Source organism: Pituophis catenifer, unplaced genomic scaffold, assembly GCF_029215685.1.
Source record: "Pituophis catenifer annectens isolate HBS135680 unplaced genomic scaffold, rPitCat1.0.hap2 SCAF_5, whole genome shotgun sequence".
In the NCBI taxonomy this organism is placed as follows: Eukaryota; Metazoa; Chordata; class Lepidosauria; order Squamata; family Colubridae; genus Pituophis; species Pituophis catenifer.
Window position 1 is genome coordinate 88,737,773 of NW_027256885.1, and position 27,869 is coordinate 88,765,641.

The 27,869-nt window shown below is 39.7% G+C and overlaps 1 protein-coding gene across 1 annotated transcript; it reads right to left on the reverse strand.

Annotated features, from left to right (window-relative positions):
• Window positions 1-2,416: 2,416 nt before the first annotated feature.
• Window positions 2,417-10,934, reverse strand: LOC139317731 (prostasin-like). Its single transcript, XM_070944799.1, has 5 exons — window positions 10,913-10,934; window positions 10,094-10,196; window positions 9,620-9,679; window positions 6,778-7,052; window positions 2,417-2,589 (listed from the first exon to the last, which is right to left on the reverse strand). The coding sequence occupies exons 1-5, from the start codon at window positions 10,932-10,934 to the stop codon at window positions 2,417-2,419; spliced, it is 633 nt and encodes a 210-aa protein (XP_070800900.1).
• Between the last annotated feature and the right edge of the window lie 16,935 nt (window positions 10,935-27,869).

The window sequence follows — 27,869 nt, forward strand, 5'->3', positions numbered from 1 at the left end:
AAATGTCTCCAGGACAGGAGAGCCCATCACACCGCAAATGCCTCTTTTTCCCATATCGCCCATCTGTGCTCCGTGTCAGTTAACTTCCGTGATACATAAGCACATGGCATTAGATTGTTACAGGGGTCCCTTTGTAGTAGAACAGCCACCACTGCTACATCACTGGCATCAGCCTGAACCACGAAGGTCTTATTCGGGTCAGGATGCTGTAGGATTGGCTCCACTGCAAATAGGCGTTTTAATTGTTCAAAATATATATATATATTTTAATTAGATTTATATGCCGCCCTTCTCCGGAGACTCAGGGCGGCTTACAATGCGTTAAGCAATAGCCTTCATACTTTTGTATATTTTATACAAAGTCAGCTTATTGCCCCCACAACTGGGTCCTCAATTTACCTACCTTAGAAAGGATGGAAGGCTGAGTCAACCTTGAGCCTGGGGTGATTCGAACATGCAATAATTGCAGACAGCTGAATGTTAATAACAGGCTTTTAGTCTGTTGAGCTATCCAGGCTCAACATATTTGGCAGTCCATCGTCCAAGCCAAAGGCTGGCTAGGTTTTGGTTTGGTGGGAGATGGGCCGGTCTTTAGCAGTTCTGTCAAAGGGAGTGCAACCTCAGCGAAGGAAGGGATGAATTGTCTGTAAAAGTTTGCAAACCCTAGGAAACTCTGGAGTTGCTTATGGGTGCATGGGGGCTGCCAGTCCAGTACTGCCCTCACCTTCTCTGGGTCCATTTCGATCCCCTTATTCGACACCCTGTATCCCAAGTAGTCAAGGGCTTCCTTATGGAACTCGCATTTGGACAATTTCGCATAAAGTTTGGCTGCTAGAAGTTTTTTCAGCACTTGCCTGACCAATTTGATGTGGTCTTCCATATTTTCGCTGAATATAAGAATGTCATCGAGATAAACAAGAACCCCCTGATATAAGTGCTCATGCAAAACTTCCTTGATCAGCTGCATGAAGACCCCTGGGGCCCCCTGGAGTCCAAAAGGCATGACCCAGAACTGGAAGCTACCCAAATGGCAGTTAAAAGCGGTCTTCCACTCGTCTCCCTCCTTTATGCGAACTCGGTAGTAGGCTTCTCTTAGATCTAGCTTGGTGAAGATTTTTCCTTTTGATAGGTGGTTTAGTAAGTCTTTCATCAGTGGGAGGTGGTAGGCATTTTGTATGCAAATGCAGTTAATAGCTCTAAAGTCAATACATAATCTTAAGGTGCCATCTTTTTTTCCCCTTAAATAGTACTGGGGCGGCCATGCTGGATTTCGCAGGCCCGATGAACCCTCTGGCTAGGTTGGTGTCAATGTACTTCCTCAATTCAATCATTTCAGCAGGTGTCATGGAGTACATTCTAGGCTTTGGCAATTTAGCCCCCGGTTGTAATTCAATGGCGCAGTCTGTGGGCCGGTGAGGGGGGAAAGGGGGTTACATTCTTCCTCACTGAGGCTAAGTCTGAATAAACCTTAGGGATTTGGTGTTCCCCTGGAGGCCCGTCTGAACAAGCCGCTGCTGTTTCTGGCTGCTGGTCATTTTGGGTAGGTTGGTGTTTGGGGGGAGGGGCAGGGATGTTGGGCCAACCGGTATCCTGATTTTCCGGTATCCATCTTCCCAAGTAATGGTGGGGCCCCATTTATCTAGCCAAGCCAGGCCTAGTATGATGGATTCTGACATCTTTGGGGTTACTATAAATCGTATAAGTTCATGATGTTTCCCCATTTTTAATTTAAGAAGTTCAGTAACGTGAGTGGAAGGAACTCCCCCAATTAACGTGCCATCCACCTGGTAAAATTTAATTGGTTGTTTTAAGAGTGTTGTTTTGATCCCCAAATGTTCTACAGTTTTAAGGCCGATTAGACACCTGGTACAGCCTGTGTCTATTACCACTGGGAGTTCTTTTTCTTTCCCTGTTTTTGGCAGGATTAGTTTTACTTTAATTGAGAAAGGGGTGATGGGGGCACTCACCATCAGGCCTTCATCCCCGCTGGGCTTTTTTTTTTTTTCTTCCATCTTTGCTGAGTCTTTGCACCACCCAGGGTTTAGGTAGATGCTGGGGCTCAGCACCCCCGACAGCCCCCTTGTGGGGTGCTGTTTGGGTTTTTATGGAGATTTGGGATAATGTCAGCATTCCAGAAAACCCCCGACTCCCAGTAAAGACGGCATTTTCTAAAGTTCTCTATACTAGCAATAGGTAAACTGGCACATCTGGGAAATCCCGAATCTGAAAAACCCGGGCTTTCCTTCACTAATACAAAGCTCCCAAAACCAACCCCTTTCTCCCCTTTCGGTCACATGCTCCAATCACCGTCAGTTTTGCCTCGGCCCAGCCCTTGACCACTCCTCCTCCAGATGCTGGACCGCCCTGACCTTGACCGATATGAAAAACTGTTATTATGTCTACTAACTCCCCTCTCCTAAATCCCCCCTCCTATTTTCCCACACATGAGGAGATGGCAGCATTGAAGCTTCCGGCTTAATATGGCTTCCAAGGCTGACACTGGGTTCCTTCTGTACAGGCACCTGCAGGTGTCCAGACCAATGATGGGCACTTCGAGTTGTTGTAGCGTCATGGGTGAGGGGAGGCTCACTATAGAGAAGGAGACGGTATAGCGTCAGTGTGGAGGCAAGACATCCTAAAGGATCTATTTCTAAGTGTTAAGCAGGAGGGACAGTCTTCCCTTGGGTGGGGAACCCAAACTAAGAAATGCTAGATTTCAGAACTTCCTGGAAGCCAAGTGGTCTCCTCTACAACTTTTGACCAACCTCAGGTAACCAAGAGTATCTTTTCCTGGACTTCCGGTTTGATGTCATGGCGAGACAGTCGGGGAAATAGCGGGCTCTGATGAGCCCCACGAAAACCCCAGCTGCCAAACTGCCGCCGATGGGTCTTCGGACCGGAACCATCCTGCAGGGACGGGGATGGAAGAGAGGTGCCTCGGACGACCAGAGGAATGGGCAAGTTCCTTGGAGGTTGGAGGGAGCTCTCTGTGAGTCGGCGGAGGGGGGCGGCAGCCATGGCAGCTGCCATGAAGCTGGGACAAACCAGGCAAGTGATGTGCAGGAGGAAAGTGGAAAAGAGCTATGCTTTTTGAAGCCGGGTGAGTGACAACCAACCCAGGCTTGAAACAACGTTTGGAGTAATGGCTTTTTACTTTGTAAGACCCCTAGATTTAAATTAGCAGCTGCAGAGCTAAGGGACATAGAAGATTTTAAGATGAAATTTTTAAAAGAAAAGAAAAAGACCCAATTGAAAATTGATATCTGAATAGACTAAATTTGAAAAATAAACATTGAGACTTGGTTCAAAATTGAACAACTTTAAATTTGAATTAGACTTTTAAAGAAAAGAAGATAAAAAAGAATTACTACTTTTAAAATATAGAAGAAGGAGAGAATTGGGCTGGAATGTTATATAATTGAAACAAAATGGCGATTTGCATGACTAAAGGAAATTGTGGATTGTAGAGGGACACCTTCTGGTCTAAAAAGAAACATTGTAACTGACTTCTTGTTTGGGAACATTGTGAATATTTCAGATAACAACCGTGGGATTTTGGAGATGGAGCTGTTTTTTCTTTGTCTGCCGATTTGATTTTGTTGAAAAAAAGGGAAAGTATGATGGAACTCTTATAATTGGACTAATTTGCACAGGAACAAAAGAAGTTAAATGGCGCAGGAACAAAAGAAGAAAATTGATATGATTTGTTTGAAATAGAAGTAAGAAAAAGAACTAAATTGATATATGGAGAATTAAATTGCGAACATTGAAACTGAAATGGAATATATGTTACAGACAAGGAAAGGAGGAATGATATACACACGGCTGGAAAAAAGAAGATAGAAACAATGTGATTAAAAATAAAGCAATGTATAGATGGACAGTAATAATAAAAAGTAGGTTTTTATAGATTAATAAAAATGAATATGAATATGAGAAGAATTTGATATAATATGTAAAAAGCTGAAATAAAGAAAAAAGTAAGAATATGAAAGGAATAGAATATATTAACAGAAATTTACTAATTTATATAAGGAAGTGTTTGGAGTAAGAACTAAGCCTCAATGTTAAATTGTTATAAAGATGATAATGATAATGTGATTGAATATTAACAAGTAATGTATTGATGGATGGTAAAATTTAAAAAAAGGGTGATTATGCTGGGATAAGCAGCAAACTAAAGTGATTATGCTGGGATAGACAGCAAAACACAGAGAATTATACTGGGTATAACAGTAAAATATTAAGAAAATTATGCTGGGTTTGACAGCAAAACAAGATGATTATACTGGGAATAACAGTAAAGATAAAAATAATTATGCTGGGATTGACAGCAAAAACGATGATTATACTGGGAATAACAGTAAAACCTAAGAAGACTATGCTGTGATCAACAGCCAAAAGAGGATGATTAAGAGGAAGATTATACTGGGATAAACTTTTAGTATAAGGTATGCTTCCTTCAAAGTCCAAGAAAGAATGACCCAAACTCCATTGTTTATAGAAGCAGGTACTTTTACTGGAAAATGAAGTGATCGCAACTAAAGAAAAGCAGAATCTGAGGCAAGAGTGCGAAAATTACAGATAGAAAGCATCCCCTCCCACTGTCCAATGTAAATCATCCAATCCAAAGGTCTCCCAGGGGTCAGGTGGAAGCACACGTCTGGCGGTGTCATCAATCAGGAATGCCGTGGCTGTTGACCCGATAGCAGCTTCAAAGATGCAACACTATATCTTAGGATTCACTTTCGTTTCTCTGTCCAACATGCTTATAACTCAATGCTAGCTCCCCCCTCCCCCGTTACCATGGCAGCCAAAGCAGGAAAAAGCAAAGGCTGACATTTAGAAATAAAGATGACCATGCTGGAATTGATACTAATAATGAAATGATTATGTTGTGATTAAAAGGGTTAAGCTGAGATAAATAGTAAAAAGATGATAAATGTTAACAGTTAAAATACTGCGTAAATATTTTGTTGATTTATGTCTTTAAGATATATCCATCCATGTTAAAAGGAAAAGAAATTGAAATGATATTGAATTAAGGATTTCAAGATTAGTGTAATGGGTTTTAAGAATTTTTTCTTTTTTTCAGATAGAATTTAGGGCAATAACGTTAGAGAAAATTAAGTTGTGTTATTTGAAAACTAAGATTTGTGGTGAAATAATAGAAGGTAATTGATTTGTGTAAAATGATATAAGTTAGGAAAAAAAAATTTTTTTCTGGTAATTAGCGGGGATTTGGGAAAAGCTTTTGTTAAAGAGGAATTAGTAATTGTACCTACTTATGACCAGATCAATGGCTCCTTCTGAAAAGATTTTTGTATGTTTATGTGTTTTTTTTTTAAAAAATAATAATAAAAAAAAGAGTATTTTTTCCTGGATCAGTCCAATATGTTTCTTAGCCCAGCACTTTCTCTCTCCCAACCAGATCCCTCTGGAATGAATGCTCATGGAGCCATGCCCCACTCCTACTGTCATTATTATTATTATTATTACTGTCCCCAACCCAGAAATAACATTAAGTCTTCAAGACCACTAGTTCTTGATGGAGCTATTCTTCATTAATGTGACCAGTCCCCTTAAAGTCAGTAGCCATTCCCATTCTTGTGGTAATGAACTCCACAGATAAATTATGTGCAGTGTAAAGATGCCTTTTCTTTTGTCTATTGTAGATCTCTTCACAGCTTCATTAGATTCTGCCTGATCCAACTTTTCAGAGAAGAAGAAAATCTCCCTGGCCACATTCTCCACTCCATCCATGTATGACTTTATATACCTTGATCAGTCAATATTTTTCCAAGCTAAACCATCCCAAACCATTTCTTCTTGTAAAGGAAGCATTCAACCATTCTGAATGTTGGCTTACATTCTTCTGCATTTTCCCATTAATGGCTTCAAACTATTGTCTAGGAGATGGCACTATAATCAGGGGTGAAATCCAGCAGGTTCTGACAGGTTCTGGAGAACCGGTAGCGGAAATTTTGAGTAGTTCGGAGAACCAGCAAATAGCACCTCTGGCTGGCCCCAGAATGGGGTGGGAATTGAGATTTTGCAGTATCCTTCCCCTACCATGCCCACCAAGCCACGCCCACCAAGCCACACCACTCCCACAGAACCAGTAGTAAAAAGAATTGGATTTCACCACTGACTATAATTTGTGGCAACCAGGGCTGTTTACAATTGAGCCCATTTCTGTTGTTAAGTGAGACATTTGTTAAGTGGGTTTTGACCCATTTTACGACCTTTCTTGCCACAGTTGTTAAGTGAATCACTGCAGTTGATCAGTTAGTACTATGGTTGTTAAGTGAACCTGGCTTCCCCATTGATTTTGCTCATCAAAAGATGATCACATGACCTTGGGACACAGCAACGGTCATAAGTATGGACCAGTTGCCAAGCATCTGAATTTTGATCACATGATCATGGGGCTGCTACAAAGGTCATAAGTGTGAAAAACAGTCATCAGTCACTTTTTTCAATGCTGTTGTTAACTTTGAACAGTCACTGAATGAGCTGTTGTAAATTGAGGACTACCTGTACAGAAATGATTCATCATTTCAAATATATCAGCATCCCTGCATACTTTAAATCAGAAAATAAAAAAAAGCATGGCATCCTTTGGGTACATCTGAAGCCACAGATGCCACATTTATCTAGCTAGCTGATGAGAAATTCTGGGATTTATAATACCACCTTCCAAGGCCGCTAGGTTTGGCAAAAAATAGGGATGACAGCCTTAGATGAAGTCTGTAGATGGAAATCTTTTGTCTTTACTAGTTGCAAGGACATTCCCCCAGCCGGTGACGGTGCATGTCATGCCTTGCGGGAAGTTGACCGAAGAGGCAGGCAGGCAGATCGGCCGTACAGTCCGAGAATATGGAACTGGGTCTTTGAGTTTCACCAGGGCAATGTCTCCTTGAGAGCCTTCGTCTTCATTGAAATCAGGATGCTTAATCACTTGGTCTATTTGCGTCACTTGGATGTCTGGTGAGGGGTTTTTCAGCTGGTAGGACCCCAGGGTCGCTTCATACAACTCGATCTCATGCGTCCTGCAGAGAGGAAGGGGGTTTATTTATTGAATTTATATTGTCGCTTATTTGCACATGGCGACTCAAGGCGGCTTACGGAATATAAAACCTCATTTAAAACAATAAAACTAATAAAAAAGAATCAAATAAAAATATAATATAATAATATAATATAACATAATATAATAATATAATATAATATAATATAATATAATATAATATAATATAATATAATATAATATAATATAATATAATATAATATAATATAATCATTTTGCATCATTTCTGAGATTCTAAGACTGTAACATCATCCCAAATGCATCCAGACCCACTCTTCTCTTTCCAGCAAGGGACAAACAGATTCCCTTGGAAGTACCCAAGCATGTCAAGAAGGCAATAATAATCCACTTGAGGTTTTCCCCCCCAATGTTTAAATATATCCTACTTCTTAACCATAAGCTAGCATTAAGTATGACACATAGCCATAAACCGAACTGTACAGGTAGTCCTCAACTTAAAACTGTTCATTTAGTGACCGTTCGAAGTTACAAAGGCACTGAAAAAATTGACTTGTGACCATTTTTCAGAGTTACGACCACTGCAACATCCCCATAGTCACATGATCAGAATTTGGATGTTTGTCAACTGGTTCATATTTATGATGGTTGCAGTGTCCTATGGTCATGTGATCCCCTTTTATGACCTTCTGACAAGCAAAGTCAACAGGGAAGCCTGATTCACTTAACAACTGTGTTACCAATTTAAGCACTGCAGTGATTCACTTAACAACTGTGGCAGGAAAGGTTGTTAAATGGGGCAAAATTGACCTAACAAATGTATTGTTTAACCACAGAAATTTGGTGCTCAATTGGGGTTGTAAGTCAAGGACTACCTGTATTATACTAATTTATCATTACATTTATAAAAGCCGCGGAGACCATTACTATCTCTTATGCCCGTTAAATCCCAAAAACTAGTGAGAACTATGAAACTAACTTCCTTTTTGGCCTTGTATCTATAGGTCATGAGGAGGTCATAGGTCATTTCCAAGCAGAAAATGGCATAGTAGGTAAGTCCAGCAACCTGAGCTACTCTTTGTAGACCCTCCCTCCACCTTCATCTCACAATTGAGAGGGGTGCTTTTAAAGTAATACAGGTAGTCCTCGACTTACAACAATTCATTTAGTGACTGTTCAAAGTTACAAGGGCACTGGAAAAAGTGACTTATGACCATACTTACGATTGTTGCAGCATCCCCGTGGTCACATGATCAAAAATTATATGGCCACTGACTAATATTTATGATGGTTGCAACGTCCCGGGGTCATGGGATCCCCTTTTGTCACCTTCTGCCAAGCAAAGTCAATGGGGAAGCCAAATTCCCTGAACCACTGGGTGGCTAATTTAACAACTGCAGTGATTCCCTGAACAGTTGTGGCAAGAACGATCATAAAAGTGGGTAAAACTCACTTAAGAAATGTCTCACTTAGGAACAGTAATTTTTGGGCTCTGTTGTGGTCATAACTCGAGGACTAATCTGTATATCCAAAGAGTTTGGAAAGTCTCAATGGTTAACAGCAGCAGTGGTGATGACCAAGCTGTCACATACTGTAAAGAGAGAGTTGAAATCTTCTGATTGCATTCTACAAACTCCACAATGCCATGTCCGTTTATTATCATGGTCTGGGAACCAGCACCCTTGGAACTTTCTCTATAAAGAAGCTAACATCATAGGGGTCTGTTTCCTAATACCCACATCTTTTTTTTAGATTATTTTTTTTAGCCCAGCTTTATTATTTTTACAAATAGCTCAAGGTGGTAAACATACGGGTAGTCCTCAACTTACGATCACAACTGAACCCCAAATTTATGTTGCTAAGTGAGACGTGGGTTAAGCAAGTTTTGCCCCATTTCTTTTCTTGTTAAGTGAAATCCCTGCAGTTGTTGACCCGGTTGTTAAGTGAATCTGGCTTTCCCCCGTTGACTTTGCTTGTCAGAAAAGTTGCAAAAGGGGATCAAATGACCCCAGGACACTGCAACCGTCATAAATATGAACTAGTTTCCAAACATCTGAATTTTAATCATGTGACCGTGGGGATGCTACAACAGTTATAAGTGTGAAAAATTGTCACAAATCACTTCTTACAGTGCTGTTGTAACTTTGAATGGTCACTAAATGAACTGTTGTTAAGTCGAGGACTACCTGTGCTTTCCTACCACTACTTTGCTCACAACTACGCTTTGAGGTGGGTTAGGCTGAGAGAAAATGATTGGCCCAAAGTCACCCAACCAGCTTTCATGCCTAAGGCGGGACTAGAACTCAGTCCCCTACAGATTGGCCCAAAGTCACCCAGCCAGCTTTCATGCCTAAGGCGGGACTAGAACTCACAGTCTCCTAGAGATTGGCTCAAAATCACCCAACCAGCTTTCATGCCTAAGGTGGGACTAGAACTCACAGTCTCCTAGAGATTGGCCCAAAGTTACCCGGACAGTTTTCATGCGTAAAGCGGGACTAGAACTCACAATCTCCTGGTTACTAGCCTGGTGCCTTCACCACTAGACCAAACTTTGAGGGATACTTGACTTACTTGGGGAAGCAATGTGCAGCTGAAACCAACCACTGGGAGGCAATGAGGGTTGCCCCACAGCAGTGGTGGAATTAATTTTTTTTTTACTACCGGTTCTGTGGGCGTGGCCTGGTGGGCGTGGTGTGGTGTGGCTTGGTGGGCATGGCTTGGTGGGTGTGGCAGGGGAAGGATACTGCAAAATCTCCATTCCCACCCTACTCCAGGGGAAAGTTACTGCAAAATCTCCATTCCCACCGCACTCTAGGGGAAGAATACTGCAAAATCTCCATTCCCACCCCACTCCAGGGGAAGGATACTACAAAATCCCCATTCCCTCCCCACTCCTGGGGGAAGAATATTGCAAAATTTCCATTCCCACCCCACTCTGGGGCCAGCCAGAGATGGTATTTGCCGGTTCTCTGAATGACTCAAAATTTCCACTACTGGTTCTCCAGAACCTGTCAGAACCTGCTGAATTTCACTCCTGCCCCACAGGCATGATGACCATTGAAGTTCAAGTTGGCCTGCCATGGCCACTGCCCATTTCGAGCATCAGAACCGCCCACGATCCATCCCAGGGCAGGCACCCCACATAACACTTCAGACAGATGACATTTTTTTTTTTTAATTTGATTTATATGCCGCCCTTCTCCGAAGACTCAGGGCGGCTTACAATGCGTTAAGCAATAGCCTTCATCCTTTTGCATATTTATACAAAGTCAGCTTATTGCCCCCACAAACTGGGTCCTCATTTCACCTACCTTAGAAAGGATGGAAGGCTGAGTCAACCTTGAGCCTTGGCGAGATTCGAACCCTGCAGTAATTGCAGGCAGCTGGTCTTAAGCAGCTTAATAACAGGGTGCCTTAAACCCTTGTACTACCAAGGCTCTTTCATGGGGGGGGGGGATCCATTCTAGAATTCATGGTATCGCTTCATTCATTGTTGGCTGCCAAGTATAGCCATGGGATAAATTAGGAGTATGCTTCTGTTCCAGAGGAAGTTAATAAGAAAAATAATGAACAGCTAGGAAATCTCTAGTCTTTACTTTAACAGTGCCTTCCTGTTTCTAGTGCTGAAAAGGTAACGTGTGGAAGCACATGCACCTTGTTACTTCAATCTTGAAGGCCAAGAATAGATAACGAGACTCCCATTTTGAAAAAGTCACAGAATTGAGGATTTCCATAGAAAGATGTATAATCATTAAACCACGATTGTTAGAAACAAAAGCAAATCAGGATTTGAAGAGGGGAGGGCAAAGTTCAATTAGCCAGCGGAAAAACAGGAAAGGTAAGAAGATAGGTAGAATCTCTTACCTTGTGCGCTGGTCTCTTTCATGACTGCAGAATAGGAATGGGGAAAAAACATGAAAAAGAGAAAAAAAACAATATTAGAAGGACATAAAAATACCTGGTAATGTATTAGTTACACCTCTTGTTTATGAAAAGTGGTTTCTAGGACACTTTTTTTCCCATTCCCATATAGTAGTCCTCATCTTACGGTCGCTTAGCAACCATTCAGAGTTATGGCAGAGCTACCTGATGGGTTTTTTAAAAATATTTTTTTTATTTTAAATACAAATAATACAAACATAGTACATATACATCTAAATACAAAAAAAGACAAAAAAGACAAATATTACAGTGCACCCCCCCCCCAGACTAAGGCAGAACGTAAAGTGAAATTGAATATAAGAGTGAAATAATACGGGGTCAGCCTAGATGACCTCTGAAGGACCCCTTGACTAATTATTATAAAAGACAGTTGCTGGGTTCAAAAAGTTAAACTGCAGAGTTAACACACTTTCTACAGTTGGAGAGTTCAAGAAGTCAAACCGCAGAGGTACTATGTTAAAATGCAGAACTAAACCACATGGAGCTTTCCTGCCTAAGGAATAAGGGAGGGGGCTAGCTAAAGAGGCAGATTTCACATTTCCTGTTTTGTTACTATAAAGATATGTGTCTTAAACAAGGTCTTTGTTCAGAATGTAAATAGAATGCATGTCTGAACCTATTGGCCAAAATAAAGCTTTTTCTGATTTCGAAATTCATCTCTTTTATTTTTCTGCGACATTTTGGTGAGCCAGCCAGGAGATGAAGTGAGATTTCGCTAAGGGACGGAATGGACCAGTCAGTGCCAGGTGAGACCGTCTTGCCAAACTTCAGGCGCCACTGAGAGTTTTTCTCTGGAAGGAGGCAGACGGCCCCTCTGGGTACTCGATGGCTCCAACCGACCCAAGAACCTTACGAAATCAGAACAAGCTAATAGATAAATGCCGGCTGAGAAAGAAAAAAGAAGACACCTGCAGGCAAGTATTGTGGGAATAGTAGACCTACTCCTTGAGAGTAGAAGAGGGAGCTTGATCACTTCCCTGGGTCCGGGAAAACGTCCCTTCCTAACGGAACCGGCGTGTCCTAATGAGACTCTAGAACTGTGGGGGTGGTTAAGCCATTGCAGTTCCTGTTGGTGACTGTTGGAAAAGTCCAGCACCGCAGGTCAATGGCAGTGTCTTAGAAAATGGGTGGCAAATAGTAGTGAAACAGAACCCTGACTGACTTCACAAATGCCAAGTAGAAGTCATGCAAGTCTGTGTGGCTCGAGTGAGAGGAAATCCCAAATGTCAGTCAGAAAGAGTCACCCTGAAAAGAAACCTATCTTAAAGACTGCAATCTATGAAGAAGAGAGACCACCCTGAAATGCCAGCTTGTGCAGCATTGCAAATGCCAAGGGGACTGAGCCCCAGATACTCTAAAGCAGAAGCACTTCAGTGCATAGCTTACATCAATAGCCTCCACTCACTATGTGCCCATGCAAGTGAAAAAAGAAAAGAAAATTTGTTGTTCCTTTTTTCCTGTGAAAATCCCAAAAGCAAACCCCAGGATTTTTAGGAAATTGTGAAGCTGTGAAGTGTAGAAGGTGTCCGTAGTCTGTGTTGGGGGCAGCAGGTCCTCCCAGATTTCCGTTTATAAGAGGGGTCTGAGAATCAGTGGCAGAACTGATGTTGTGTAGCCCGGTTGAACCAAAGTGTAAAACCCCACATAGAAAGGGAAAACGTAGGAAGTTGCAGCTCAAGGGTGGTAGATACCCCTTCAGGAAATTTGTTTGAGGCATGGGACAAGAGGCAGATGCCTGTCCTGGCCAGCCTAAAGAAGAGAGAGGAAACAGATGTAGGAAAGGGGCTTTGCTGAGGGACAACACAGGAAAACCAATTTGGCAAAAGAAAGATCCTTAAAAAAAAGTGAGAAGTTCACTAAAACAATTAGAAAGAATCCCAAACTGCAAATAGACCTGACTAGTCCTTAAAGGAAAAATAATTAGAAGTTGAGAAGCCCCACCATACAGTAAGATGATTCAGACGTTGGGGCTGACCAAAGAAGATTTATGCTGTTATGTGTGGTAGGAGAAAAGAACTACTGCAGTGTTATAAAGATTCTGATAAATTACCATTCTTAAAAAGAGCCAAAGAACTCTGAAAGAACTAAGAATAGAGAAGAAATTTGTTATTGTTCTTCCCACCCGGGGTTTAGCAGGTAGTAAAAAAAAGAAAAGCCTGTCTAAATGGGAAGGCTCAGATAATTGAACTGATTAATTTGAAATGATTTCTGTTAAAAAAAATTATTTTGTTAAGATCTGTGCATTCCCTAATTCAACTAAAATTTAAGGCGGGAATGACTGGTGTGTATGTTTAAAGTCTTTTGTGTACCTTCAAGGTAACTGCAACTGCCTGATCTCTAGAGATATGAATTTTAAATTGTTAGAAAAGAATTGAAGGTATTGAGAGGAAGGAAAATATCTCACCCAGTTTGGTCTGGCCACCTAGACGGAGTGAAGAACAAAATTCAACTTTCCTTCTTCTCTATGCTTCAAGATAAACTCGAGTTTATAAGGAAATGTTTTAAGTTCACTAACTACAATACTGATGTGTAACTGCTGTCCTTCAAACTCCCTTTCTTCTACTTCTGCAATGCCTTTCCTCACCCATAAAGGGGGGAGGAGACTGTGGGAATGAGGTAGCCATGGTGTATGTGTGGATCAGACTGGTTGGTTGGAACACATATGCGGAGCCTGGCACCGAAATAATTTGGAGATCATGAACCATTAGACTGTTTAAGTTTTGTTTTTGCTTTAGGTATTGCTTTCCTAGAAATCATATGATTTACTGTAGGGATTGTAGGATATGAAACTTATGTTTAATAAAAGAGAGGTCTGGAGTCGGCTCGAGGCTCTCTCATCCCGAGAAACACCTGTGCCTGTGTCTTCTCTAATCTGGACCCCTCATGGGGAGCCCACCGGATGATCGCAACTTGAAAATCTTAAAGATAATATGATTATGCAAGCTAAACAGCAATTAGATGATTTACAAAATGAAATGAACAAGAAAAATTAGAAGCTATGCAATTCAAAAATGATAGCTTAATTAAAAATAATAATAATAATAATAATAATAATAATAATAATAATAATAATAATAAAATCAGAATCAACTTACATTAGAAATAGCAAGACTAAAAGATTTACCTACAGTAATTACTATCTCCGAAGAAATGATGCTTCTGGTAAATAACCTCAAGGAAGAGATAGAAGTTCTTAGACAAATTAATAGCTGAAAATGAAAAACTTGTACAACAAGACATCAAACAAAAAGAAGAGATTGATACACTAAAAAAAACCTCCTTTTCACTTGCTGAAATAAATTGTTGCGATATTTTCAGGATCAGACTCAATAAAGATAATAAGAATTAGAGATTTAAATATATTTCTCTTTAATAATAATAGGCATTCTATATTCGCTGAATATTCAAGATAGAAGCAAAGAAAATGGTGAGGGTGGCTCCTTATATATACAAGGGGTGGAGCCAGGAATGGGAGTGGTAAATTATGAATACATTAAAATCCAAAGAATAAGTTAACCCCTGATGTCCCATATATACATTATTTACACAATAGAGAATAAGGCATTTACATCTGACAAATCCCCCTCTAAATGCCGGTTCGCTATACAACACCAATTACATTCAGATTCAGGACAATATAATACATACAATTTAGAAGTTAAATATTTGTGCTGTTTAGAAGGTAAAGGCTTCGTTAATATGTCAGCTAATTGTTCAGAAGTATCACAATGTATTGCTTTGATGAATCCATCTTGAGATAATTGTCTCACGTGCTTAAATTTTATATCAATATGCCTGGACCTTTGTCCAATGGCATCGGATCTGGATATTTCAATGGCTGCTTTATTATCTTCATGCACAACAAAAGGTAATGCAGGTTTTTTCCAAACATCTGAGATCAAGTCATTGAACCATACAAGGTTATTTGCAGCTTTGGATAAACAAACATATTCCGCTTCTGTGGTTGAAGTGGCTACCAGTTCTTGTTTACCAGTGTACCAGTAAACTGGACAATCATTCAATAGAAAAATATAACCAGAAGTACTCTTTCTGCATGATGTATCACCAGCCCAATCTGCATCCGCATAACAGGTAATTTTTGGTTCTTTGTCATTATTAGGTTCTAATACTAAACAAAAATCTAATGTACTTTTCAAATATCTTAGAATTCTTTTGACAGCTTCCCAATGATACATGGTTGGTTTGCTAACATATCTTGACAATAAATTGAGAGGTAATGCAATATCTGGTCTGGTCCAATTAGATATATAAAGGAGTGAGCCTATAACTGATCTGTAAAATGTATTATCTTTAAATTCAGGGGAAGACTCATCAGTGTTTCTAAGGAAATCAGTTTGCATAGGAGTGTCACAGGTTTTGGCATTGTTTAAATTACATTTGTTTAGAAGTTCAATGATCTTATCTTTCTGAGTAAGTTTGAATCCCCTTCTAGTTTTGTTAATTTGTACACCAAGGTATTTATTCACTTTACCTAGAGATTTCAACGAGAAATGTTCGTTTAACTTATTTACAAAGATTTCCCTGCTCTCTTTGTGTTTTCCTATATATAAAATATCATCCACATAAATTAATACAAATTCAATGTGATCATCACTCTTTTTTACAAAGAAACAGTTATCAGCAGTGGTAGCGTTGAAATCCATGGTCTTTAGTACTTTTACCAAGCAATCGTACCATCTCTTGCCAGATTGCTTTAATCCGTATAGACTCTTGTTTAATAACCAAATTTCATTCTTATTAGTGTATTGACTATGTGGTGCTCTTACATATATTTCCTTATCTAGTTTTGCGTGTAAATACGCAGTCTGTATGTCATATTGAAATACGTCCAGATTGAGTGCAGATGCTACTACTAGAGCTGTTTTAACACTCTCTGTCCTCACCGTGGGGGAGTATGTGTCAGTATAATCTTCTGGATATTTTTGTGCATAACCTTGTGCAACTAGTCTAGCCTTGTATAAAGTATTGCCTCCTTCTAGGTTCTTAATTTTATAAATCCACCTGGTACCTATAATTGTTTTATCCTTAGGTGCGATCGCAGGAGTGAATACATTTAATCCTTGCAAACTTTCCATCTCTTTTTTCATAGCTAGTTCCCATTTTTCTCTTTCTTCACGAGGGAGTTTTAATACTTCCTCATATGTATTAGGTGTTATTTGTTCTCCATTCATATGCATTATGTAATCTTTGTATTTACTTGGTATTTGATTTCTATTGTTTCTAATAGCTCTTTCAGGTTTGCTATGGTTGTCGTGCAAATATCTAGCTTCCTTTTTTGTTAATGTGTCTGTCTTTATTTTATGCTGACTATTTGTCCAAGTTTTGGTTTTGTTCTTATTTTTGTTAATGTTTTGATTTTCTATTGTCCCTTCCTCGCAAGATATCGCATCTTTGCATTTATTTGGAAATATTTCATTAAGGTGCAGTTTAGACCAATTGGCCTGCTCATGGAACACAGCTGTTCTGGAGACTATAAATTTGTTATTATTATCAATGAATCTGTACCCTTTGGTTCCAGTTTCATATCCCATAAATCTTAATCTTCTGGATACGTTTTCTCCCTTTCTCCTCAACTGCTTAGGTATGTGCACATCTGCAGTGACTCCAAATATGTGCATGTGTGCTAATTTAGGTTTCCTATTGTACATCACCTCATACGGTGTCTTATTCACAATACTGGACCAGGTTCTATTTTGAGTGTAATTTGAATAATGTAGGGCTTCTGACCAGAATTGTTTGCCTAAACCAGCATCCTCTAATGTGCATCTAATCATGGTTTGTAGTGTGGAATTCTTTCTCTCTGCAATCCCGTTTTGAAACGCAGAAAATGGATTGGACGTGAAATGTAGCATTCCCCTATCCTTTAACCATTGGGAGAATTCTTTAGACATGAATTCACACCCCCTATCTGTCATAATTTGTTTTATTTTGATATTATGTTGTGTTTCTATGCGTTTGTAGAATTCCTTAAATTTCTGAAAGGTTTCATCCTTGTGCTTTAATGTGTAAACAAAACCATAGCGACTATAATCATCCACTATTGTTAGAAAGTAACGTTTTCTATAGGTAATTGATGGAGTTAATGGACCAACTAAATCCATATGTACTAAGTCAAAAATATTGTTAGTTGATCTGTTAGATTTTTTTGGTCTGGGACTGGTTTTTAGTTTGGTGGATTTACATACTGAGCATTCCAAATAATTATCACAATTTTTTATTTTGACACCTTCTGCGTGTTCAGTCATTTTTTGAACTACAGGAAAGCTTGCATGTCCTAACTTCCTATGTAAGATGTGAGCACACTCATCATGAATTGGTTTACCTATTTTTGGTTTCTTCTCATTGTGTGTATTTTTGTGATCATGAGGTATTTTACATTCATCATTGTCACTGTTACTAACATTTTCATCATCTGCTTCAATACAATCTTCCATATTTGAATCAATGTTATGTAACCATCTTTCTTTTGTTATCAGATAGGGTAGACCTCCTTTTATCATCACAGTGCCTATATTTGTTTTGTCCTTCTCTAAAGTTGCTTTCCCCTTTGAGAAAACTATATTGATGTCAGAATCTCTGCTTAGTTTTATAGCACTTAGTATGTTATGAGGTATTTCTGGGATTAATAATACCCCCTCTATTTTACCTAAACCAGGCAAGGTCACATTTCCTCTGCCTAATACTTGAACCTTTTCTTGATTAGCTACCTTTATCACAAACTTATCTTCTGTAAATGAAGATAATATACTTTTGTTGTTAGTGGTGTGATTGGTTGCACCAGAATCAATAAGCCAATTATTGTTCTCATTTTGTTGTGTTTTGGTGCTTTCTTGTTTGTTTAGTCCATTTAGTGACCCAGATTTTCTCTCTTTTGAATTTTCTCTACCCCCTCTACTTTCTCTGTAATTTGGTGGGCTTCTATATTTGTGTCTATCTGTGGAAGACTGTCTATAATTGTATTTGTTCCTATATTCTGGCCTATGTCTCTCCCTTGAGACTTTGGGACAGTCTCTTCTACTGTGTTCCCTGGACCCACAATTGTGGCATCTAAAGGCTTCATTATATTTTTCTTGGAAAGCTACTTTCCTAAAAGATTTGTGTTCTGTTTGATTACTGGAACGATTTTTTCTTGAATTGTCTTCTGCTATCAATTTGTTAGATAGACTTTCTATGGTTAAATATCCTAAATTAATAGTATCTAAGTGTGACATAAAGCTATCCCATGATGAATCAAGTGAATTGATAATAACACTTTTCATTGTTTGATCTGAAATCACTTCCCCCCTCAATTGCAGCTCAGCTCTTATTTTGTTTAGAGATATCAAATGCTCACTTATAGAAACCCCTGGTTTCACTCTAGAAGAAAAGAAATCCTTAGACATTCTTGTAGTTGTAGCTACGCTATCGCTGTGAAATAGATTAAACATGCATTGAATTATTTCTGACACAGTTAGGTTTGATTTGATGCTATGATACATTGCAGGAGACACGCTAGATATTATTATGAAAAATGCTCTATGATGTAAACAATCTATTTTTAAAGTCCAAGGTCTTCTTGGAGGACTAGTTATAAAGAATAGTAAATTTTCTTTCATAAAGACAACCTGAAGTTGTTGATACCACTCTTGTAAATTAATGCCATCAATTCTAAGTTTTGGGAAGTCACTGGGTAAGTTCCCCACATTATTTTGTCCATTACTTACAACCTGAGGCAGTCCGTGGTCTCGCAAGTGCAGGAAATTACAGAACGGCATGGGGATGCTCGCAACGAGTCTGCGCGGTTCTCTGGCCAGTTCAAGTCTTTCGGGGCCGTCTACGTAGCTTTGCACATGCGCGTTGCTCATTTCTTCCTTGGCGTCGTCGTGGAAGGTTCTCTCCATTTCAGCTCTCTCGTTTCGCTCCTCTTCAGATGAGTCGGTCTCTGGTTCGGTTTTAGGGGTTCTGGTGGTGGCGACAGCTCTTCTCTTTCTTTCGTGTGCGTTGGCACTTGATCCGGTCTGCGGTGTAGGACGGAATCGGCATGGCTCTCTGGGCTCAGGTGTCGTCGCCTTCGAAGTCAGGATGGGAGCGTGCAGGTCTCGAGTTGTCGGTTTGATCTCTTGCTTCTTCGTTGGTGCCTTGGAAATTTTCAATCTTGGCCCAAAAGCAGCAAAAAGCGTTTTCATTGCTGACTTTACTTGAGACTTTGTTAAATCGTCTTCACTTTCTGATTCTGGTTCTTCTGAAGAGTTTGAGTCTTCTTTTTCACTTTCGTCGTCTGATAGCGTTTTTCGCGCCAGAAATTTTGAACTGAGCGTTTTGATTGGCTCTGCTTCACTCTCTTTTGAAGTTCGTTGAAACCAAGATGGCTGCCATTCAAAATTTCGCGCGGGATCACATCTTTTCTTTTTCACAACGACTTTCTCAGTATTCATTTCACTCACAGTTTTTTGATCTTTGGGTTTTTCTTTAACGACGTTTTTCTCTCTCGCTGCTCCGTTGTTCTTCAGCATTTCTTGGAGGTTCGCGATGAGGCTTTCATCGTTCTTCTGGCTTTTTAGTATCTTCAATATCTCTGACCTGAGTTCGTTATTTTCTATTTCGATTTCTTCCTGGTCATTATTTTCATTTATCAGTTCTTCTTCTTCAGTGGTGTATTCTTCGGATTCTCTCGAAATCGCGTTAGTGAATTCGTTGATCATCTCTTGTTCAGTTTCTATTTCCTTGCTGTAGGCCCTGGTGTTGGGCCTATCTTTCTTAGACATTTTTAATTATTTATTGAGTCAATTAACCATCCTCTGCTACCAGCTTGTTGCGATATTTTCAGGATCAGACTCAATAAAGATAATAAGAATTAGAGATTTAAATATATTTCTCTTTAATAATAATAGGCATTCTATATTCGCTGAATATTCAAGATAGAAGCAAAGAAAATGGTGAGGGTGGCTCCTTATATATACAAGGGGTGGAGCCAGGAATGGGAGTGGTAAATTATGAATACATTAAAATCCAAAGAATAAGTTAACCCCTGATGTCCCATATATACATTATTTACACAATAGAGAATAAGGCATTTACATCTGACATAAATTTTAATCATAATTACCAAGAAAATTATACTTCTCTTTTAAAAATTGGATTAGAAGAAAGCAAGGGCAAGAATAAAACTAAACTCCAGGCTAGCCTCAGAACGCTGTGCTTGCAAAGTCCATTCAGCTCTCCTGGAGCCTCTCATGCAGTCCCAAGGCCAGCTCCTTCTTTCCTCCCTCAGAGGGGGAGGGGAGTGACTTCAGCTCAAGCGTGTGTGTGAAATAAGCAAGCAGTGTGCTGCTAAGACCAGCGGTGTGGGAGTAAAGCGTAGCGTGAGTGTGGAGCTGGGAGCAGCTGCTTATATGCTGAGTCATTGTCAGTTAGAAAATGCAGGAAGACTCAGAGTCAAAGGCTGCGTGCTGATTGGCTCATTCAAACATTCAGGCCAGAGACCAATCAAAGCCAATCAATAGATACAGAAAACACTGAGAGAAGTTTTCTCTCACAATCCCCTTCTCTGTGGCTATTGATTTCAAATACATATACACATAAATCATTGGATACATACATCACAATAGTAAATGGTACATTTTACATAGCCAAAGATATTTTATGTAGGAGATATTGGTGTTGCTCCCGGGGTAGTGGTTTTGTGAGTATGTCTGCTATCTGTTCCCTGGTTTCACAGAAAGTTTTTTTTTGTTTTTGTTTTTTGCTTTTTTTTTGCTTTAATTTATATGCCGCCCTTCTCCGGAGACTCAGGGCGGCTTACAATGCGTTAAGCAATAGCCTTCATACTTTTGTATATTTATACAAAGTCAGTTTATTGCCCCCACAATCTCATTTCACCTACCTTTGAAAGGATGGAAGGCTGAGTCAACCTTGAGCCTGGTGAGATTTGAACTTGCAGTAATTGCAAGCAGCAGATGTTAATAACAGTGCTTAGTCGACTGTACTACAGGCTCACAGAAAGTTGTCCTAATAAAACCTTGAAGAGCCTTGGTAGTACAAGGGTTTAAGGCACCCTGTTATTAAGCTGCTTAAGACCAGCTGCCTGCAATTACTGCAGGGTTCGAATCTCGCCAAGGCTCAAGGTTGACTCAGCCTTCCATCCTTTCTAAGGTAGGTGAAATGAGGACCCAGTTTGTGGGGGCAATAAGCTGACTTTGTATAAATATGCAAAAGGATGAAGGCTATTGCTGAGCACATTGTAAGCCGCCCTGAGTCTTCGGAGAAGGGTGGCATATAAATCAAATTAAAAAAAAAAAACAAAAAAACCTGATTTTGACAACTGCCTGACATGCTTATACTTGATGTCAATGTGGCGTGACCTTTGTCCCACAGCATCAGCCTGCGATATGTTGATAGCAGCCATGTTATCCTTATAAATGTTTATAGGATATACAGGTTCTTCCCACAAATTAGCTAAAAGATCATCAAACCAGATCAGATTGTTTGATGCTTTTTTTTTTTATTTTTATTATAAATTAGAAACATAAAACAAAATAAAGACTATAACGAAACACAATCACATACATACGACTGAGGTTGATTCAACCCCCATATATATACAGTTTCTAAATAACATTACATATCATACTACAGCTTCAGTTTGGTTTATCATACTGCATCTTGCATTTGTTAATCTTGTATCTAATATTCCCTTATTTATATTTAGCTTGCTATTTACATATCTATGCTACATGCTTCCCTAACATCTACCTCATGACATTTTTACTTCTATCCATTGGTACCATTTATCCCAGCTTTGATTGAAAATTGATTCTTGTCTATCTTTAAGTATATATGTTAATCTATCACATTCTGCACACCACAAAATTTTGTTGATAATCATCTGATCCGATGGTACTTCTTTCCCTTTCCAAAGTTGCGCATATGCAATTCTAGCCGCAGTGGTAATGTGTACGAAAAGGTACCAGTCTGCTTTCCTTATGCCCCCAGGGTTTATTCCTAGCAAGTAGTCCTCTGGTCTCAGTTGAAAACTGACTCCTGTAATCTCCATGAGCCAAACTTTTATCTTACTCCAATAGTTTTGGGCTTGTAGACATTGTGAGGGATCTCACGAAGAACGATGGTTCGTTGAGGGCGCTTCCAAGAAAAGGTCTGCACGCAAGGATGCAATCAAATTAAGTCTTTATTTAGAAGTAAAAGTGAAGTAAAATAAGTTCCCAGGCATGGAGGCATCCATGCCTGGATTGAGCCCATGGATCAGTCCCATAGGAGAGTAGAACAAGAGGAGGGAAAAAGGGAAAAGGGTAAAAGCAAAAGGGCAGGGAGCAGCCCCTGTGCAGGGGTTCTTATAGGAGCCCCTGGCCCCTCCCTTACCAATGTGTGAGGGGGCCGGAGGACCATTAACTCTCCCCAATGGGGCTGCAGGGGCTGGAGCCCCTTGACCCACCAGTGGGATCAAAGGTGCCTCTTTGCTCCCATCTGGTGGCCTTTGAAGAGACTGCCATGGCTGGCACAACCTAACAGACATGTCCACCATTGGTGGTAAAATGTACCCCTGGCTGACCCACATTTCCAACATTCTGCTGAGGTTCCAGGGAACATCTTTGCGATTCTTGCTGGTGGTATATGCCATCTATATAACATTTTAAATATATTTTCTTTAAAAGACACTGCCATCGTCATTTTCGCATTTCTATTCCATATTTGTTGCCATTTTTCCAGATCTAATGAATATCCGAAATTCCTCCCCCAGGCTATCATCGAGTCTTTAACTATTTCCTCAGCTACAAATCGGGACAGGAGGAGGTTATATACCTTAGTGATACATTTCTTATCACCTTCCAGGAGGGCCTTATCGAACTCTTGTGGTGAAGTGAAAAAAACCCCATTGGCTTTATCTTTTTTTTTTTTTTTTAAATTTGATTTATATGCCGCCCTTCTCCGGAGACTCAGGGCGGCTTACAATGCGTTAAGCAATAGCCTTCATACTTTTTTTTTTATTGCAAAAGTTTTACAATTACATTTTCACCCCTTTCCCCCCCCCACCTCCCCCCCCAAACTTCCCAACCTCCCTAACCCCCCCTAACCCTCCCCAACCCCCAGACTTCCCTATAATATACTCATACTCATAAAAAACCCTTAATATAACACTTATATAGAGTGGTAGAGTGGATTGGAATTTTCTACTAAAGACTTTAAAAAAGATGGACTTTGGGGATCAATTTATACAGGCGATTTCAGCAATTTATCAAGAGCAAAAGGCACAGATCATTATTAATGGAAGTCTGACAACAGAGTTTAAAATTGAAAAAGGAACAAGACAGGGATGTCCGTTGTCCCCACTTTTATTTATTTTAACACTAGAAGTCTTGTTAAATACAATAAGGGACTCTAATATCTTGAAAGGTATAAAGATTAGGCAAGAGGATTACAGAATAAAGGCATTTGCAGATGATCTGGTTGTTACCCTATCACAACCAGTGGAATCAATAATCCTGATGAAGGACATTATACAAGACTATGGTAAAGTTTCAGGTTTTAGACTGAATCCAAAAAAGACTAAAATGATAGTTAAAAACATGACACAAGATCGTAAACATGAGCTTGAAAGGAGGGCAGGTTTTGAGACTGTACCTAAGGTAAAATATCTAGGAGTTCAGGTTGCAGAATTAAACATGAAATTGTTTCAAAATAACTATGAGGTGTTGTGGCGAGAGGTGCAGAAAGACATGGAGACTTGGAAAAAACTGCAGCTGTCTTTACTTGGAAGAATAGCAGCAGTTAAGATGAACATTTTGCCAAGATTTCTTTTTTTGTTTCAAATGATTCCGGTGCTTAAAAGTGATAAACAATTGAAAGTTTGGCAATCTGGAGTGAATAAGTTTGTCTGGAACGAGAAGAAGCCGAGAGTGAAATTGAAAATTATGCAAGATGTTCCAGAAAGAGGAGGTCTTAAACTTCCAAACCTACAGCTATATTATGATGCAGCAGCTTTAACTTTAACAAGTGATTGGTTTGGAAGGAAAAAGACTGGAATATTGAATGCAGAAAGTTTTGATCTTGAATTTGGATGGCATGCTTACTTATTCTACGACGACAAAGTAGATAAAGTATTTAAAAGTCATATACTTAGAGATTCCTTGATGAGAGTTTGGAAGAAGCACCGACTCAAATGGGATTATAAAATACCGCTATGGCTGGATCTTGGTCATACTTTGTGGAATACAAATATAATGTCACTCGGGGGGGGTTTATATAAAGAGGTTCTTTTTACAGATGCGGGCAGATGGCAGCTGAAGACATTGCAGACACTGTTGGATGAAGGGATTAATTTAACTTGGTTACAATATAATCAATTACAACTGAGATGGAAAGAGGACCAAAAAACTGGTATTATGTTGCATGAGGAAGAATTGGTTAGACATATAAGAGAGAAAGGTCCAATGCATATCAAAAGGCTTTATAATGTTTTGCTAGAAAGAGATTCAGAAACTGAATTAGTTAAAGACTGTATGATTAAGTGGGCACAGAATTTTGAAGAACCAGTGATGTTGGAAACATGGGAAAAAATTTGGGTTCAGAATGTTAAATTTACACAGTCGCAGAACCTGAGGGAAAATTTCTACAAAATGTTTTATAGATGGCATTTAGATCCCAAAAAGTTGTCATGTATGTACCCTAATGTTCAGCCAAAATGTCGGAGATGTGAATGTTTGGATGCTACGTATTATCATGTTTGGTGGACCTGTAGGAAAGTTAAGGCTTTTTGGATAAAAATTTGGTGGGTCATGCAGAATGTTTTGAAGAAAAAAATTCAATTTTCTCCACAACTGTTTTTATTGGGTATAGTTAAGGGTTTTACATTGGGTGAAACAAAATTGATATTGTATATGATAACAGCAGCAAGATTGTTGATAGGTAAATACTGGAAGAATGAAGTTTTGCCCACGATTGAGGAATGGACTTTGAAGATGGCCAGTTTTGCAGAGATGGCGAAGATTTCAGCATATTTAAAAGATTGTTCACAAGAGACTTACGAATGGGAATGGAAAAGGTGGATAGAATATGTTCAGAACAAATATCAAACTAGAAAGTATCAAATAGCTTTTATTTGAAAATAATGTATTGGATATATTTTAATGTAATGAGGTAAAGAGAAAAACTATACAGGGGAGGGAGGGGTTTAAGTTTATAATAGCCTTCATACTTTTGTATATTTATACAAAGTCAGCTTATTTCCCCCACAAACTGGGTCCTCATTTAACCTACCTTAGAAAGGATGGAAGGCTGAGTCAACCTTGAGCCTGGTAAGATTCGAACCTGCAGAAATTGCAGGTAGCTGTGTTAATAACAGGGTGCATTAAACCACTGTACTACCAAGGCTCTTTTTGATATCTTACTTGAATTTGTGCATATGCCCACCAGTCCAAATTGATTCCCCGTATTTGTAGTTCCGCTTTAGATCTAAGATTTCCCCCACCATCCAACAATTCCCTGTATATCACATGTTTATCCAAGTTGTATAGAGGTGGGTATATAGTCGCTTCAAGGGTCACAAACCAATATGGAATCTTACTATACATCATTCCTTTGATCTTATTCCATACCTTAATCAGACATCCCCTTACATAGTGATTTGTAAAATATTTGTGCTGTCCTGCTTTAATTGGCCAGAGAAAATAATGCCACCCCTGCTGTAGATTATACCTTTCAATTTTTAATATACGCTTCCTCTTCAGTGTTATCCAATCTTTTACCCAAACCAGGCAAGAAGCTTGATAGTACCACTCCCAGTTGGGGAGTCCCAAGCCTCCCCTTGTTTTATGCTCCTGCATCATTTTCCTTTTAATACGTGGCTTTTTCCCTTGCCATCCATATGAATTTTCCAATTATCTGATCCATTTTTCTAAAGAAACTTTTCTCTAATCTTGCCGGGGCCATCTGGAAAAGATATATCCATTTTGGCAGCACGTGTGCCTTTATCACTGCCACTCTTCCTAGCAGGGATAGCTGTACTTTCCTCCACTGATCTAAATCCTCTTCCATTTGCAAGATGAGTTTATCATAATTATTCTTTTTTATCGAGGAGCATTTTGGGGTCAGCCATATGCCCAAGTATTTTACCTTTTTAGCTATTTGTATTCCCATCATATTCTCTATCTCCAATTTCCGTGTCCCCTTAAGATTTTTAACAAGTAATTTAGTTTTGTCCCTGTTAATTTGTAGACCCGCTACTGCGCCGAATTCCTCAATACTTCTTAACAAATTTGGCCCCGAGGTCATTGGCTCCTCCAATATAAAGACGAGGTCGTCTGCAAACGCTTGTATTTTAAACTCCTCTTTCCTAACATTAAGTCCTTTTATTTCTTTGTTTTGTCTGATTTGATTTAGTAAAGGTTCCAGAGTCAAAATAAATAATAGCGGGGATAGTGGGCATCCTTGCCTAGTTCCCCTACGTATTTGTATCTCCTCTGTTGTTTCACCTTCAATTAACACTCTTGCGTATTGCGCTGTATAAAGTGCCCAGATAGCTTGTGTAAAGCTAGATCCAAAATCCATCTCCTCAATTTGTAATAAAATAAAGTCCCAATTAACCCTATCAAACGCCTTTTGCGCGTCGAGGAACATTAGAACCATTTCTTTGTCTGTATGTGTTTTATAATATTCCAGTGTATCCATGATGGTTCTAACGTTGTCTCGTAGGTATCTATATGGCAAAAAGCCGTTTTGATCTTGGTGGATGTATTCGTTTAAAAAAACCTTTAGTCTTTCCGCTAATATTGATGTAAATATTTTGTAGTCCGAATTTAGTAGGGAGATGGGTCTATAGTTTTTAATCTGTGTTTGATCAGAATCAGGCTTCGGAAGCAACGTGATGTAAGCTTCCATCCATGACCTGGGAACTATACCTTTAGTTAGAACTTCATTAAATAGGTCTTTCATATTTGGCAATAGTATATCATTTATCTCTTTATATAATTCAACTGGCAATCCATCCGGTCCCGGTGATTTGCCACATTTCTGCTATTTATTTATTTATTTATTTATTTATTTATTTATTTATTTACTTATTTTATTTCAAATTTATATACCGCACCTTCTCTCGAAAGACTCAGGGCGGTGTACAGCCAGATAAAAACATACAATACAAACATTAAAAAACAATTAAAAGGATATATATTAATTTGGCACCAGTTTAAGATAACAAACCAATTAAAAATTAAAAATATGTTAAAAAATATGTTAAGCCAGCCTGGCTTGCTGGAAAAAGAGGGTTTTAAGGGCACGGCGGAAGGCACCGAGGTCTTGGATTCTCCTTATCTCTGGGGGCAGCTGATTCCAGAGGGTAGGTGCCCCCACAGAGAAGGCCCTCCCCCTGGGGGTCACCAGCCTACATTGTTTGGCTGATGGCACCCCGAGGAGGCCCTCTCTGTGCGAGCGCACAGGTCGGTGGGAGGTCATCGGTAGCAGCAGGCGGTCTTGAAGATAACTAGGTCCTATGCCATGGAGCGATTTAAAGGTGGTAACCAACACCTTGAAGCGCACCCGGAAGACCACTGGGAGCCAGTGCAGCTCACGCAGGAGCGGTGTTATATGGGAGCGCCAGGCGGCTCCCGTGATTACCCGCACGGCCACATTCTGGACCAGTTGGAGCCTCCGGGTACTCCTCAAGGGGAGCCCCATGTAGAGAGCGTTGCAGTAGTCCAGGCGCGAGGTGACGAGGGCATGAGTGACTGTGCACAGGGAATCCCGATCAAGAAAGGGCCACAACTGGCGAATCAGGCGAACCTGACAAAAGGTCCCCCTGGCTACAGCCGTCAGATGTTCCTCCAAGGACAGCTGCGTATCCAGGAGGACTCCCAGATTGCGTGCCCTT

Excerpts from the sequence above, each read along its gene's own strand:
- LOC139317731 (XM_070944799.1), bottom strand. The coding sequence starts at position 10,934 with ATGAAAGAGACCAGCGCACAAG. Across the intron at positions 10,197-10,912 it reads GAAAGAGACCAGCGCACAAG|TGTTATGTGGGGTGCCTGCC; the intron begins GTAAGAGATTCT and ends ATCTGTCTGAAG. Across the intron at positions 2,590-6,777 it reads GGGGAATGTCCTTGCAACTA|TGAGCCTCCCCTCACCCATG; the intron begins GTAAAGACAAAA and ends CCTTCTCTATAG.